The following is a 15,300-nucleotide window of genomic DNA, read 5'->3' on the forward strand; positions in this document are numbered from 1 at the left end:
TCGGGGTGTAATACCACCAAAAAATAGGACGAACACCAACCGACCTATAACTTTCCTAACCTATTATAACCTATCTAAGAGGTCTAGTGATATTCCTAAATTGCCGTCCTCTTCCATGTCCTCTGTCCATTCAAATTCTTGTTCCTTTTTTTGCGGGGTGGGAGTATCACCACAAACAATTGGATTGTGCTCATTTGTTGGTTTCTTTGGCGGCTTAGGCTCCTTAGACATGAGTTCATTGAAAGCGTTTTGTCTATCCAAAAATGCAAAATGCCAATTCTCCGCCTCACCAATCTTGTTGTTCATCCACTCCTTACAACTCGGAGGTAACGGACAACCTTCCTTCAAAATCACATGAAGATAGTGATCGGGAATTAAGCAAAGACACATGATGTTGGAATGTGGATTAAGTGGAGGAGCACTTCGGATTGGGAAATATGTCTCACATACACCACCCGTCGTTTCGGACAAAGTCAATAGAACAACGGGTCTTTTGTAGCAAGAAGCAATAATGTGACCCATATCCGGAGTGGTCATCCACTTATCTGGAGGCGCAACACCAATTGTACGTTTTGGAGGGTATAAACCATTCAAGATTATGTTATAACGCTCCTCCGTGTCATATATCGGCATGTAGTCACTCTTATGATTTCTCAACTCTTGAATAAGTGCATGACGAATCAATACATGATCTTCCTCATCCATCCCCAAGTGCCTAGCTATCACCCGGAATCCACAATGACCATCCCCTTTAACATTCACAATTTCTTCAACAAAAGGCCTCATGATATTTGGAATTTGTGAAATGTATGAGATATTCCAAAACGGTTTTGAAGTGGAGGATGAAGCTTGTGAGCGGGAGTAAGTGCCAAGGCGTGCACCTTTCCTCTTTGGAAGTGACCTCTTTGGTTGTGAAGGTTGACTATCCGGATTTTGAGAATCAATGGTCTCCCACCTAGAGGGGATTCAACCCGTTGATGACACTTTGAGTGTAGTCCTCTTCCTTTTAGTTGCTCCCTTGGTTACCACCTTTTTCAAAGGCGGAGACAAAAATGTGGTTTCCGGAAATGCAATTTGACGCATCATCTCTTTGATGTGGAGCTTCATATTGTAAGGGCTTTTCTTGAGAAGTTCTTGAATGTCATTCCACTCCTCCATCACGGAAAAGTCATCATCAATCTTCTCTCCTTGTACACACAACCTTTTCCAATGAGGGTATATATCATCCAAGACAAGAGGCAATTTTTGCTTGCTCTTCATGGCAATAATACACGCACAAGGTAACCCGTAGGATGTCATTTGAACACAACCACAATTTTCCTCACCAAATGCGAATGTCTTGGAGCGTTTCAGGGAAAACTGTGCCAACGGCCTTCATCAAAGCACCATCCCTATCGGTGACAATCACCTTAGGCATGTTGTCATTTGAGTACAAGAGACCTTTCAACATCGTAAGTGCCCAAGCAAAGTTATAACTTTTATCATTTCAATAACTTTCAATAACTTTTATCTTCTCCTCCGCACGAAGTCTACCCGCAATTAGGTGTCCTTGTAACTTTCCCACCTCCAAGTCATGGTTGTGCATTCCACAAAGCATTGCAAGCCACCAATCATTTGTATCTTTATCAAAGAAACCTTTCAACCTAAACGGACAATTACATTTCCTTGAGCCAATGCCTTCAAGGTTCGGTTTCTTCCTTGTCTTAGGTGGCATGTATACCCCACTCCTTTCAAATTGCATCGTCAAGTACGGCCTTTTTATAACGGATTTATCTATACAAACACCAAATCCGGCCTTCACCCCTTGTCCGCGAACCCAAGTAAGTAACTCTTCTCGCTCTCTTCATCTTGCATTTGTTGTAAAAAATGAGGCGGTGTCACGAGCTTCACAAATAACACCGGTAGGTACCGGATTAGGTTTTTGAATTTTACCAATTCGAGCTTGAATTGGAATTTGGACTTTAAATGGTTTGAAATTAAAGCTTGGTTTGACATCGCCGGAACCTTCACCGGAACCTTCTTTTTTGGCCGGTTTCGGTTCAACGCCATCATCCGCGACTTTGTCAACCATCTCCCTAAATATCTATTGAATAAAAAAAATTACAAAGGAAGAAAAAATAAATTACTTGCGGAACAATCTAACCAAGAACAAAAGTGGCGCAAAAAATTCAAAAAAACATGGCTGCACAGTGGCGTGACTTAAGTCACGCAGCACTAATGCACTTGCGCCGGTTAACTCGCGCAGTAAGCTAACCTGCGTAAGTTAACTTGCGTACCATGCCCTACTCCCTACGAAAAACAGACGAACCAAGCTCAAAAACCAGCAAAATGAGATGAGTTTAGATGGTACAATATCTGATAATTGATGCTTGATGAGCGTAGAAACTTGCTTCCTGACGATTTGCAATAGTTTGGGATGATGATTTTGACCCAAAAAATCGCACTTTTTGGGTTTTTGAAGGTGGAGGGAAAGAAAATGGTGGTTGGAGTTCGGACTGATGGGTTTTGTTCAAAAACAGGAACACTGCGTGAGTTAACTTACGCAGCGTGAGTTAACTTGCGTAGCGCATGTTAACTTGCGCAAGGGCAAAATTGGCATGGCTTTGTATCCTCTTTTATTTTAATTTTAAATTTTAATATTTATGTTGAGTGATGATTTTATAGAATGATCAATTCGTTGGAGTTATTTAAGGTGTTTTATATTTTTTCTTCTTCTTAAATCCATTTATTTTTTTAGGTTCATTTTAATAGTATAAATTAAAAACATTTGTCGATTAAGAGATCAAAATTTAACAAAAAATTAAGAGATCAAATTGTCTAATATTAATAGATCAAATGACCAAAATGGAAGGAAAATAATTTCGGGTACTAATTTAAGATCTAAAATATAATTATCTTACTTGTGCTTTGGTTGGCTCGGGACATAGAGTGTACTCCTAATGTCGATTTTAGTGAGTTAGGGACCAAAAGTGTATAATTTAGAAATGACAAAAATATGAATAGAGATCAAATCTAGTTAATGGGATGCATTCACACAAGCACTCACATTTAGTGCCCGAAATTTATCGAAGTAAAAACATTTTGGTCCTTGAATGTGTAACGAATACCCACAATAATCTTCAATGTATCAAAATTTTAAAATAGTCACTAATTGTGTATTTTGTTAGCCAATATGGTATTACACGTTAAAATTGTCCTTCAATCATGATATTAACTCTTTTCACACAAGTACTTTTTTTTGACAAATAAGTAAGTACTTATATGAACTGATATGACAATAAATATATATTTTAAGAGACTAATATGATAATATTAATGAAGAATTTTAACCTAAAATATCATTTTGAATATCATTTTTAGTCCCTAATTTTGTTTTTGTGCCCTGAGTATTAGTCCCTACTCAATTCAAATTTGTTTAATTTATGCTTAAACTCTTAAATTTTTGAACAATTTTTTGCAGACATGTTTAGAACATTACTAAAAGTTCCTCCGCAAAAAATTATCGCAAAATTTGATTTCTACATCCAGATTTTATTACTTTTTATCTTTAACTTTTGTCGTTTTAAAAAATTCATATTTAATTCATTTCATGTCTGAAAATTCTAAATTTTAGTAAACGAACCTTTCATAGTGTTCTAATCTTGTCTCAAAAAAATCGTTCAAAAATTTAAGAGTTTAAGGATAATTAATCAAACTTTGTTTTAGCAGGGACTAAAATTATAAGTAAATTTTTTTTATAGGGACTAAAAATGCTATTAAAATTAAGTAAGGACTAAACTTACAAGGTCGCTATTTTATAGGGACTAGAAACATAATTAACCCAAAAATAAAAAACCAAATAAAAAAAGAAAGTTAAGTGTGCATTCCTGCGTGTCCCGCACGTATGCATTTATTTAATTTAATTAACCCAAAAAGATTTATAATAAATCCTATAAATCGGGTTGTGTTTTGTTAGCAAAGAAACGAAGATGAAACGAAGCTCATCGTCCATGGCTCCGGCGGCAGATTGGTCCGAACTGCCAACCGAGCTTCTCCATCTGATATCAGAACGCATCGACAACGAAATCGGTCTCATTCGCTTCCGATCAGTCTGTTCCAATTGGCGCTCTTCTTCCATTCCAAATCATCATCTTAACATCTTACCCTTCAAATTCCCACTCTTCAAATTCCCACATCTCTCTGATTCCATCAACAACAACACCAACACACTTCCATTCTGCTACCTCTCCAAACGTAGTCTCTTTCTCATCAAACCACCACAACAAAAGGAAAAACAAACCCTAATTCGACATCGTCCTTGGTTGATTAGAGTTACCCAAAAATCACTTGGCAAAACCAAATTATCACATCCTTCTCTTATCTCTTTTGATTTCCCTTACGTGCTTGATTTCAACCAACTCTCCGTCCTCCATTTGGGTTGCGAGTTTTTCATTGAAGAAGATTTTCGTTGTTATTCCCCTTTTTTCATGTACCCTGTAAAGGTAATTGTTAGCACTTATAATCATGGCAAAAAAACTCTCGCTCTTAGCATCATCAGATATCCTTCCTATCTGTTACTTCTTAGAGATGGACACCGTTTTGTGATCCCCGGCATGCCAACGTCTATTGTAGACATCTGCGTGTTTAAACAGCAAATTTACGTTATAGCCAAAACTGGTAGAACATTTACGGTTGGCATTGACGACTTGAATGTCCAATTAGTAGCTGAGCCTTTGGTTGGTGGTGGCGGGGACATGAAATTCTTAGTTGAGAGCGAGGGTGATTTGCTGTTAGTGGACGTTTATCATGATGACTTAATGATTCATGTGTTCACATTTGATGAGAAAGCGATGAAATGGGTGAAGTTCAAGAAGAATTTAGGGGATAGAGTTTTGTTCTTGGGGGATGGCTGTTCGTTTTCTGCTTCTGCTTCGGATTTGTGTGTTCCAAGAGGGAATTGTGTGATCTTTATGAATAATATCTTTTTCTTCTCTCATATGAAAGAAAGGTTTGGAATGAGTATTTTCTTTTACTCGGATCAAGGACGCCGTCAGCTTTCCCCTTTGTCGAATTATCGTGATTATCACAACTTGTTTTGGCCACCTCCAGAGTGGATCGTCAAAAGTTGCATTCCTAAATCCTAATTGAGTATGTTATCTTGCATTGAAAGGTTTCTCATGTGATTGCGATATTGCATTATTGTGTTTAATTTCCATTGTTAGATTTGAATAAGCTTTTTGACTTATAATTATAGATGCAAAAATTTGAAATAGGATATGAATATATGTAGAACATCACCATTGTTAGATTAGATAGTTTTGGAATATAATAATGAACCCTCTCTGAATGTTTGGAATCTTATTTTATCACTCTGCCATATTCAAGGACACTCTAGGTGTTTAACTTGCCTACATGTTACATGATTATGACAGAAAAATCTTGGTTACTTGTTTGTTTAATTGGAATGGACATTGTGAAAAATAAAGTTCTAAATAACTTATCCATGACCGATTTCATTCTCTGTATTTCTTGTTTACTTAGATTAGGTTTTGATAGGTCATCCATTGTTTGTACCTATTTCGAGGTTGTCTTCGTAGTGCATTGATATGGATTTGGTTGTACTTTTATTTAGTCACGGTTTTATTTTCACTGAAAGAACAGAGTCAATGATGCAGAAGGGCTCATTTTATACAAAAAAAAAAAACTTTTTATGAATGTAGGCTTATTTATGAGTTACACAGGTTAATCATAAGGGCTCAGTTTATTCAGATATGCATCACTTATCATGGTGTACTAAGAATATGCTTCCACAACAATGTAATAAACATGTTGCTATTTGGACCAGTGATGGCTGATCACTGATGTAACTCGTCTCCTTTTAGAAGGTCGAAACTCTACCATTTCAATATTTGCGCCTCCCTATTGGTGCAAATCGTAGAAAGCTAAGTACTTGGAAGCTGGTGGTGGACGTAGTTAGGGAGAGGTTATTGTATTGGAAGTATAGGAATCTATCAATAGGGGGGACACGTTGTGCTCATAAAATCAGTTTCATTTGCTCTTCCAGCTTATTATCTTTTTTTTCTTCAAGACTCCTTCAAGTTGTATGGGTAATTGTGGAGTGGAGGATTTGGTTTAATAATGAATCTTTGAATGTCCATTGTTTTCAAATGTATCGAACATGAGATCTTGAGGTGGATTGACATGTCTTCAGCATTTTTAGTTGCTTGTGTATCTTTAGAAGGACATGTTTTGAGCTAGTAATATTGGTTTGTATCTTGAGAGGGAGAAAAAGAACTTATAGATAAATAAATGATATATCAGGTTCTCGGATTGTTAAAGGAGTAGGGTGTGTAATTCTTATTCAAGTTATGTGGTTTTATTGCATCATGGCTCACCTTCAGATATTTTTCTAGGGATATTGATGTTTAACTTTTATGCTTATCACAAGTATGATTTTGTCCGTGGTAGATAGATTTATCGAAGAAGAAATACTCTTTCTTGATTATTTCTAAAGATTGCATTTGTATTTATTTTAATTGCAGGTTGTGAATGAGCCCTTTGATGCAACTTTCGGCAATACTACTGATGAGTGTGACAATGGGGAATGCTGGGAATGCTTTTGTTTCTTTATTGTATAGTTTTGTTGTATAGGTGACATAAATTGGAACAAAATGGCTCAGAGTCAATTAACAGGATATTGTCTCCATCATTCTTGTTGGTACAATACAACATTTGGTGATGCTAAGCTTTTCTTTTCAAATTAGAATATATCTTTTTAATGTAAGGTTTCACTGTTTCAGATCTGTAGGTATGTCATCATAAAATTTCAATTTTCAAAGTAGGAGTGTTTTAAACTAGTTTTTGTAGTTTAGAACAAATCAAAGATGGTTTGTATCGGTAACATAGGCAGTGGATATATCAGTGTAGAAATGGTTGATAGTGAATTATAAAAGTTTCAATTACTCAATTAGTCAGTGGTGTGAAAATCCAAGACACTGTCCGAGGTCTGTTATGAAAGACAAATGAGCTGGGTTGAGAGGTTATTAGAATTACGGTCTTTTTGATATTTTATGTTACTGTGGCAGCTTTTGCTGCTGTAGTATTGTTCAGGAAGACTCATTATTTTGAAGGAAAGTCGAATTGCAAGCAGCGACACAAGGAAGTGAATATTTATTTCGTTAAGGTTCGGGTCGTGGAGTTAATGGATGAATGCATAGGGCCGTGTGTACTGACTATTTTCATTTATGTAGGGAATATATCATTGATAAAGAGAGTTAGACATTAAAGTGGAATGTTTATGGTATGATGGGTGGATTTATGATTTGCTTTATGCTTTTTTAGTTATATGTTTTTTCAGTATGCACTCTGCCATGGTTTTTAAAGGCACTAACAATATGTACAAAGATTTAGAAGCCAAACTTTAGAATAGTAAATAAAAAAAAAACGCTGGTATCTCTGGAATGTAGTTTGCTTCTCTCAATGATGTGAAAAATAAGCAAATAACAGAGACCCCAGAGGAAAAGAGAATTGCAGTCTCTTCTGAAGACAACATCTTAGTCTAACACAGAGTTATTTATGTTTATAGTCAAATTGGAAGATCTGGATGGTCCTATTATAATTTAGGGTTAATATATGTTTACCCTTGTAATATTAGTGATTTTTGGTTTATCATATGTAAAAAAATTTGTTTAGATTCTAACCTTGTAATTTAAAGATTTTTTAGTTTTGGACCTTCATGGAATCAAATTACATAATTTAAGGTACTCACACAAAATACTTATATCATCCGACAATGAGCATAACATTTGTTTATTTTGCACATATTAATGAAATACTATAAACGAAAGCGATTTTTTTAATAAAATAAATGAAATTGATTTGTATTGCATTAAAGTAAATTATCAAATTAAATTAAAATTATAAATATTGATGTATTCACCAATATCACAAATGTGAAGTTGTATTGCATTGAAGTAATGAATATAATTTAATTAGATGACACAATTGGAAAAAAATGCTATTGAAAAAAAATTAAAGTAAAACTCATTTTGTGACAATTAGTTTTTGTACACAAATGTTTTTCTTTTAAGGAAACTTGCTAAATTAAATTTTGTATAAGACAAAACTCTTGCTAAAAAATTGCATAAAAATAGATTTTAAAATACTTGTAAAAAAAAAAAAATAGATTTTTTTTTTCTAAAAAATTGTTTTCTACGGTTCTCTTGTTAAAAAAAGTAACGAAGAGGGGAGAATAAGCAGCACACGCACAACAGCTTCATCCATGGCGACGGCAGAGGCAGACTGGTCTCAACTGCCGAAGGATCTTCTTCATCTGATATCACAACGAATGGACAACGAAATCGATCTTATTCGTTTTCGATCAATTTGTTCCAATTGGCGCTCTTCCTCAATCCCAAATCACCGTTGTAACATTTTAACCCTCGAGTACCCACTACTCAGATACCCATTCGAAATTGATTCCCTCAACAACAATACTTCATTCTCTTACCTTTCCAAACACAGTTTCTTCCTCATCAAACCACCACCACAACAAACCCTAGTTCACCGTCCTTGGTTGATCAGAATTACCCAAAATTCTAGTGGCAAAACCCAGCTCTTACATCCATATCTCCCACCCAAACCATTTCCTTTCAATCCTGTGCTCAACTTCAACAGATTCTCCCTCCTTCATTTGGTAACTAACTTCATCATTCCCGACAAAAAAGAACCCTTGCACTATACCGAAATGTACCCTGAAAAAGTCGTAGCTGTCACGTGTCATGACAAAAAACCTATCATACTCGGCACGCTTAGCTTTAGCCGTACCTCAAAACCAGTACTGTTGAAATGCGGCGATGAGAATTGGAAGGCTATTCCTGACATGTCGCCTTGCTCGGGAGACATCTGCCTTTTCAATGGGCGGCCTTATCTGGTAGACAAAACTGGAAGGACGGTTACTGTTGGACCGGACGACTCCACTGTCCAGTTAGTGGCTGAACCTTTGGTTGATGGTGGCGGGAAAAGAAAATTCTTGGTGGAGAGTGAGGGTGAGTTATTGCTAACGGACTTTTATGAGTCTTTAGAGTTCGATGGTGATGATCTTGCAAGTATTAATTTCTTGGTACGGATTCATGTGTTTAAGCTTAATGAAAAGGAGAAGAAGTGGGTGAAGTTGGCGAATTTAGGGGATAGAGTTTTGTTTTTGGGATCGCTGTGTTCATTCTCTGCTTCTGCTTCAGATTTGTGTGTTGCCAAAGGGAATTGTGTGATCATTATGGATAATATATCCACTTTATGTGGGAGCTGTTTTTTGGACTTGGATGATGGTCAGCTTTCGCTTTTATCCAAATATCCTGAATATTCTAAATTGTTATGGCCACCTCCAGAGTGGATCGCCAAAAGAAGCTGAGCTCAAAAGGTGAATGCGTAAGTGAGTATGTTATCTTGCATTCAAAGGCTTCTGATATAGCTTTATTATCGTTACATTAACTATGATTTTTTTCTAACTAATATGCGATTTGCAAATATATGCACTTCTAATTTTTTTATATGCACTTCTAACATTAAAAAATTTATAATTTTTTTTATTACTGTCAAACTGGTTGGCTTAAAATCTGTTCGTTATGAATGAATTGATTTGTATTATCTACTCTTCATGGCTGTTATGGTCTATCGGTTCTTGGAGCTTTATAACATGGTTCAACAAGTTTGGTTCCAATACCATGTGTGAATGAAATTATTTGTGTTGTGCTGATTAGTTTGATGTATTGTTGCATTTAAGTGTCAAATATTTGATCTGTGCTCATTGATTACTTGATGAGTGTGAGAAGAAATTGGGGTCCTGTCGTCCTTGGTTAATTAGAGTTACCCAAAAATCACTTGGCAAAACCAAATTATCCCAACCTTCTCTTATCTCTTTTGATTTCCCTTACGTGCTTGATTTCAATCAACTCTCTGTTCTTCATTTGGGGCAAGTTTCTCATCGAAGAAGATTTTCATTATGCTTCTGATATCATGTACCCTGAAAAGGCCATTCTTGTCACTTGTCATGGCAAAGAACCTCTCGCTCTCAGCATAATCAAATATCCTCTGTATCTGTTACTTATCCGCTGCAGCGATGGGCATCGTTTCGTGATTCTCGGCTTGTCAATACCCATTGTGGACATCTGCGTGTTTAAACAGCGAATTTACGCGGCGGACAAAACTGGTAGAACATTTACTGTTGGAATTGACGACTTGAACGTTCAATTAGTAGCTGACCCTTTGGTAGGTGGTGGGGACATAAAATTCTTAGTGGAAAGCGAGGGTGATTTGCTGCTAGTGGACATTTATCATGATGATTTAAGGATTCATGTGTTCGCATTTGATAAGAAAGCGAGGAAGTGGGTGAAGTTGATGAAGAATTTAGGCGATAGAGTTTTGTTCTTGGGGGATGGTTGTTCGTTTACTGCTTCTGCTTCGGATTTATGTGTTCCCAAAGGGAATTGTATGATCTTTATGAATAATATCTTTTTCTTCTCTCATATGAAAGAAAGGTTTGGAATGAGTATTTTTTTTTTCACTTGGATCAAGGACGCCGTCAGCTTTCCCCTTTGTCGAATTATCGTGATTATTACAACTTGTTTTGGCCACCTCCGGAGTGGATCGTCAAAAGTTGCATTCCTAAATCCTAATTGAATATGTTATCTTGCATTGAAAGGTTTCTCATGTGATTGCGATATTGCATTTCTGTGTTTAGTTTCCGTTGTTAGATTATATAATCTTTTTGACTTGTACTTATAGATATAAAAAATTTGAAATATTATATGAATATATGCAGAACATCACCATCGTTATGTTTTTAATTTTTTTGAATAACAACGATATATGAACCCTTTCCTAGTGTTTGGAATCAGATTTTCGCACTCTGCCATATTCAAAGGCTAAAGGTGTTTGACTTGCCTACATGTTACGTAATTATGACAGAAAAATCTTGGTTTCTTAATTGGAACGGACATTGTGAAAAATGAAGTTCTAAGTTACTTATCTATCTCTGACCAGTTTCGTCCACCCTATTTCTTGTTTAGTTAGATTAGGTTTACTTAGTCACAATTCTTTTACTGAAAGAACAGAGTCAATGATGCAGAATGTCATTTTATACATAGGAAAACGTTTTTATAAATATAGGTTTATTTATGAGCTACACAGATTGATTAATCACAAGGGCTCAGCTTATTTCTGAGCTACACAGATTGATTAATGACAAGGGCTCAGTTTATTCAGTTCAGATATGCATCATTTATCATGGTGTACTAAGAATATGCTTCCACAACAATGTAATAAACATGTTGCTATTTGGACCAGTGATGGCTGATCACTGTCTCCTTGAGCATATATTTGAAAAAGTTGAATATATATAACGAAAGCCTTTTAGAAGGTCGAATCTCTACCATTTCAATATTTGCGCCTCCCTATTGGTGCAAATCCTAGACAGCTAAGTACTTGGAAGCTGTTGGTGGATGTAGTTAGGGAGAAGTTATGTATAGGAGGAATCTATCAATAGGGGGACACCTTGTGCTTGTAAAATCAGTTTCATTTGCTCCTCCAGTTTATTATATTTTTTTCTTCAAGACTCCTTCAAGTTGTATGGGTAATTGTGGAGTGGAGGATTTGGTTTAATAATGAATCTTTGAATGTCCATTGTTTTCAAATGTATGGCATGAGATCTTAAGGTGGATTGACATGTCTTCAGCATTTATAATTGCCTGTGTATCTTTAGAAGGATATGTTTTGAGCTAGTAATATTTGTTTGTATCTTAAAAGGGAGAGAAAGAACTTATAGATAAATATATGATGCATCAGGTTCTTGGATTGTTAGAGGGCTAGGGGTGTGTAATTCTTATTCAAGTTATGTGGCTTCTCGCAAGCAATTTTTTGTTCCTACATGTTTAGGCAAAGGCCTAGGGTTTTATTGGGTCATGGCTCACCTTCAAATTTTTTTCTAGGGATATTGATGTTTAACTTTTATGCTTATCACAAGTATGATTTTGGTAGATATATTTATCGAAGAAGAAATACTCTTTCTTGATTATTTCTAAAGATTGCATTTGTATTTATTTTAATTGCAGGCTGTGAAGGAGCCCTTTGATGCAACTTTCGGCAATACTACTGATGAGTGTACCCATACACACTGGGGAATGCTGGGAATGCTTTCGTTTCTTTATTGTATAGTTTTGATGTATAGGTGACATAAATTGGAACAAAATGGCTCAGAGTCAATTAACAAGATATTGTCTCCATCATTCTTGTTGGTACAATACAACATTAGGTGATGCTAAGCTTTTCTTTTTCCATTAGAATATATCTTCTTAATGTAAGGTTTCACTGTTTCAGCTCTGTATGTATGTCATCATAAAATTTCAACTTTCAAAGTAGGAGTTTTTAAACTAGTTTTTTTGTAGTTTAGAACAAATCAAGGATGGTTTGTATCGGTAACATAGGTAGTGGATATATCAGTGTGGAAATGGTTGATAGTGAATTATAAAAGTTTCAATTACTCAATTAGTCAGTGGTGTGAAAATCCAAGACACTATCTGAGGTCTGTTATATGAAATACAAATGAGCTGGGTTGAGAGGTTATTAGCTTTTGCTGCTGTAGTATTGTTTAGGAAGACTCGTTATTCCGTTAAGGTTCAGGTCGTAGAGTTAATGGATGAATGCATAGGGCCGTTTGTACTGACTGTTTTCATTTATAAAAGTAATATATCATTGATAAAGAGACTTGAACATTAAAGTGGAATGTTTATGGTATGATGGGTGGATTTATGATTTGCTTTTTGCTTTTATAGTTATATTTTTTGTTTTCAGAATGTTCCCTGCCATGGTTGTCAAAGGCACTAGTATATGTACAAAGATTTGGAAGCCAAACTTTAGAATAGTAAATAAATAAAAAAATACTGGTACCTCTGGAATGTAGTTTGCTTCGCTCGATAATGCGGGAAATAAGCAAATAACACAAACAGACCCAAGAGGAAAAGAGAATTGCAGTCACTTCGGAAGACGACATCTTAGTCTAACGGAGAGTTATTATGTTTATACTTGAATTTATTTTCTTGATGGAAGATTTGGATGGTCCTATTATAATTTAGGCATGGGCATGTCAGTGCTATTAGTTGCAGCAAAAGATTATGTAACTTTTTATAATGTCTCAAATTCTGTTTATTGGAATATTTAGAATACATGATTCTATTTTCTTGTTCTTGGTTTAATTGAATCATAGATGATGTCGGTGTTTTCAATTGCAGCAAAACTTTCTGAAATTTCATTATTAAATAATGGTGAACTGATATATTTGAGATTTGAAACATGATCGAAGAGAAAATTCTCTCAGAATTGCCTTGTAAAGTAGATACATATTTAGATGCTAGAAAGCTCTTTGATAGTAATGTTATTTTCTTGTGTTGCGACCTTCTGTATTGTTTTCTATAATGACAAAGAAAACTTTCCTAAATTTTCTTTGCATATCTTTTTCCTCAGACATATAGAGTTGTTGACTGAATTTTCCAGATGTTTTATGTTTAGTATAAAGTAAAATGAATGGAAAAGCTAAAAACTACCTAAATATCTTTCTTTATCTCTATACTTTCCATTCTTTACCAGAATTCAATTCTCTTTAATTCACTTCATATCATCTATCAACGTTTGTTGTGTTTTAGCGTCTGCTACCATTTCAAACTTCTTATGTTCCCTGAATCTACTGTCCTTCGACACTTGCAATACAAAAAAATTTGTATACCAATCTACAAAACCCCCCTAACAACACTGCCCCTTGAACCTATTACACAACAGAACAGTCACACCTGATAAAAAAATATAATACAGAACAAAACAGATTGAAATACAAAGAAAAGACTTGGCGGATGTATAACTTGCCAAATACAAATGTCACCAGAGGGAATTCAGACATCTAAGGATCTCAATCCACGCCACTAATGAGCATCGAACACCCAAAGAAAATGCGATAAATACATCTTCAGTTCCGTAGCCAAACAGGCAAGGAGTTAGAGATTGATAAGTGCTAAAAAGTGTTAATTTCATGTTATATTTTAAGCACTTTTTGTTACTTGTTTTGCAAGTTATTGAAGGAAAAGCCGAGAAATTAGCGTTAAATGCCTTATTATGCTTTATATATCTTACTCTATCCCTTTATGCAGGAATTTACCCCAAGACACTGAGCAAAGACCAAAAATCATGAAAAAGTGCAAATTAGCAAAAGCTGGTTTTGAAGACTTCGCTATTAGCGTGTTCCACGCTATTAGCGAAATTGGTCCAGAGAGGTACGCCATTAGCGTACCTGGAGCGAAGCAGAAGCTGGGTTTGAAGAAATACGCTATTAGCATAATGTACGCTATTAGCGTAAAAGCTCCAGAAGACTACGCTATTAGCGTAGCCAGGGCGAAGAAAAAGGGCAAGGACCAACGTGGCACAACCTCATTGGCCACAGCTTAAGCCGACTTGCTTCGCTAATAGCGCATATTTCGCTATTAGCGTAAGCTTACAAACTCAGCCCATTTAAATAGGATTTTTACCTCTCTTTAGAATTTATTATTCCATTACATATTTTATAGATTCTAAGAGAGAAAATAGGGTAGATCATATAGAGTGAGAGTGATTTTGGAAGTTGGATGTTTATTCCTTTGTTGAGACATCACAAGGTGTAATGAATCCTTCCTTTTCAATCCATCCTTGCAAGGCTTCCATGATGATGTGTAGCTAAATATCCTTTGTTGGGATGAGAGGTACTTGATCCTTGCTAACATGTAATCTTTTGATCTTGCAATATATGGTTCTAGCAATTTATATTCAATATTGTTGTTATTCTTGTGTTAATGCTTTCAATGAGATTCAAGATGATTTGGACACGAACTCTTGAATCTAGAGCTAGAGTAGCAATATATCTTAGGTTAACTTACTTGACATCTTTGTTAATCTTTGATAATCACCATAATCAAGAGTTTAATGCTTTCGGACACTTAGTCAGGCTGGACACGGTCGATTAAGTGATCCGATCGTCTTTGTGATCGTTTAAGGGATTTGGACACGAATGTTTAAACGATACCTTAGAGTCAATTATATCGCTTTGGACACGAAGGATAGTCTAGAATTGATTGTGATAATATTGGTTATAAAGCTAGAATTCGTATGGATCATTAGGTTACGTGTGACGCTTGGTTAAGGAACGCTACTCCTAACAAGTTTCAATCCTTATTTATCTCAACTTTTTACTTTTTTGCAATTTAGTTTAGGTAGTTAGAATTCAAACAAACAATCACTCTTAATACT

General features: G+C 35.5%; 3 protein-coding genes and 1 pseudogene across 6 annotated transcripts in view; 3 read left to right on the forward strand and 1 right to left on the reverse strand.

The window, feature by feature from the left end:
- Positions 1 to 63: 63 nt before the first annotated feature.
- Positions 64 to 1,741, reverse strand: LOC146936676 (uncharacterized). Its single transcript, XM_085749267.1, has 3 exons — positions 1,534 to 1,741; positions 1,326 to 1,440; positions 64 to 955 (listed from the first exon to the last, which is right to left on the reverse strand). The coding sequence occupies exons 1-3, from the start codon at positions 1,739 to 1,741 to the stop codon at positions 64 to 66; spliced, it is 1,215 nt and encodes a 404-aa protein (XP_085605393.1).
- A 2,219-nt stretch (positions 1,742 to 3,960) lies between these two features.
- The window catches only part of LOC146936677 (F-box protein SKIP23-like), a 60,529-nt gene continuing 49,189 nt past the window's right edge, over positions 3,961 to 15,300 (forward strand). The window contains exons 1-2 of one of the 2 annotated variants that reach the window (XM_085751363.1): positions 3,961 to 5,127; positions 6,522 to 6,946. In XM_085751363.1, coding sequence (XP_085607489.1) covers positions 3,969 to 5,123 — 1,155 coding nt within the window. In that variant the 5' untranslated portion in view covers positions 3,961 to 3,968 and the 3' untranslated portion in view covers positions 5,124 to 5,127; positions 6,522 to 6,946. Of the gene's footprint in view, positions 5,128 to 6,521; positions 6,947 to 15,300 lie in introns of those variants that run through there. The other variant, XM_085751364.1, reaches the window with a different exon arrangement.
- On the forward strand, positions 8,178 to 12,786 carry LOC146936678 (F-box protein SKIP23-like). Of its 3 annotated transcripts, none has more exons than XM_085751365.1 (2): positions 8,178 to 9,409; positions 12,087 to 12,786. In XM_085751365.1, the coding sequence occupies exon 1, from the start codon at positions 8,261 to 8,263 to the stop codon at positions 9,386 to 9,388; it is 1,128 nt and encodes a 375-aa protein (XP_085607491.1). In that variant the 5' UTR covers positions 8,178 to 8,260; the 3' UTR covers positions 9,389 to 9,409; positions 12,087 to 12,786. The 3 variants fall into 3 exon arrangements, with proteins under 3 accessions (XP_085607491.1, XP_085607492.1, XP_085607493.1); XM_085751366.1 differs by having other exon boundaries at positions 8,178 to 9,405; XM_085751367.1 differs by having other exon boundaries at positions 8,197 to 9,397.
- Positions 9,635 to 10,677, forward strand: LOC146936679 (F-box protein SKIP23-like; annotated as a pseudogene).

This window comes from Medicago sativa, chromosome 3 (assembly GCF_051527215.1).
Source record: "Medicago sativa cultivar Bolivia chromosome 3, Bolivia_mono, whole genome shotgun sequence".
NCBI classification, from domain to species: Eukaryota; Viridiplantae; Streptophyta; class Magnoliopsida; order Fabales; family Fabaceae; genus Medicago; species Medicago sativa.

Excerpts from the sequence above, each read along its gene's own strand:
- LOC146936676 (XM_085749267.1), bottom strand. The coding sequence starts at position 1,741 with ATGCAATTTGAAAGGAGTGGGGTATACATGCCACCTAAGACAAGGAAG. Across the intron at positions 1,441-1,533 it reads ACAAGGACACCTAATTGCGG|GTCTCTTGTACTCAAATGAC; the intron begins GTAGACTTCGTG and ends CGATGTTGAAAG. Across the intron at positions 956-1,325 it reads CTCCAAGACATTCGCATTTG|GTGGGAGACCATTGATTCTC; the intron begins GTGAGGAAAATT and ends AATCCCCTCTAG.
- LOC146936678 (XM_085751365.1), top strand. The coding sequence starts at position 8,261 with ATGGCGACGGCAGAGGCAGACTGGTCTCAACTGCCGAAGGATCTTCTT.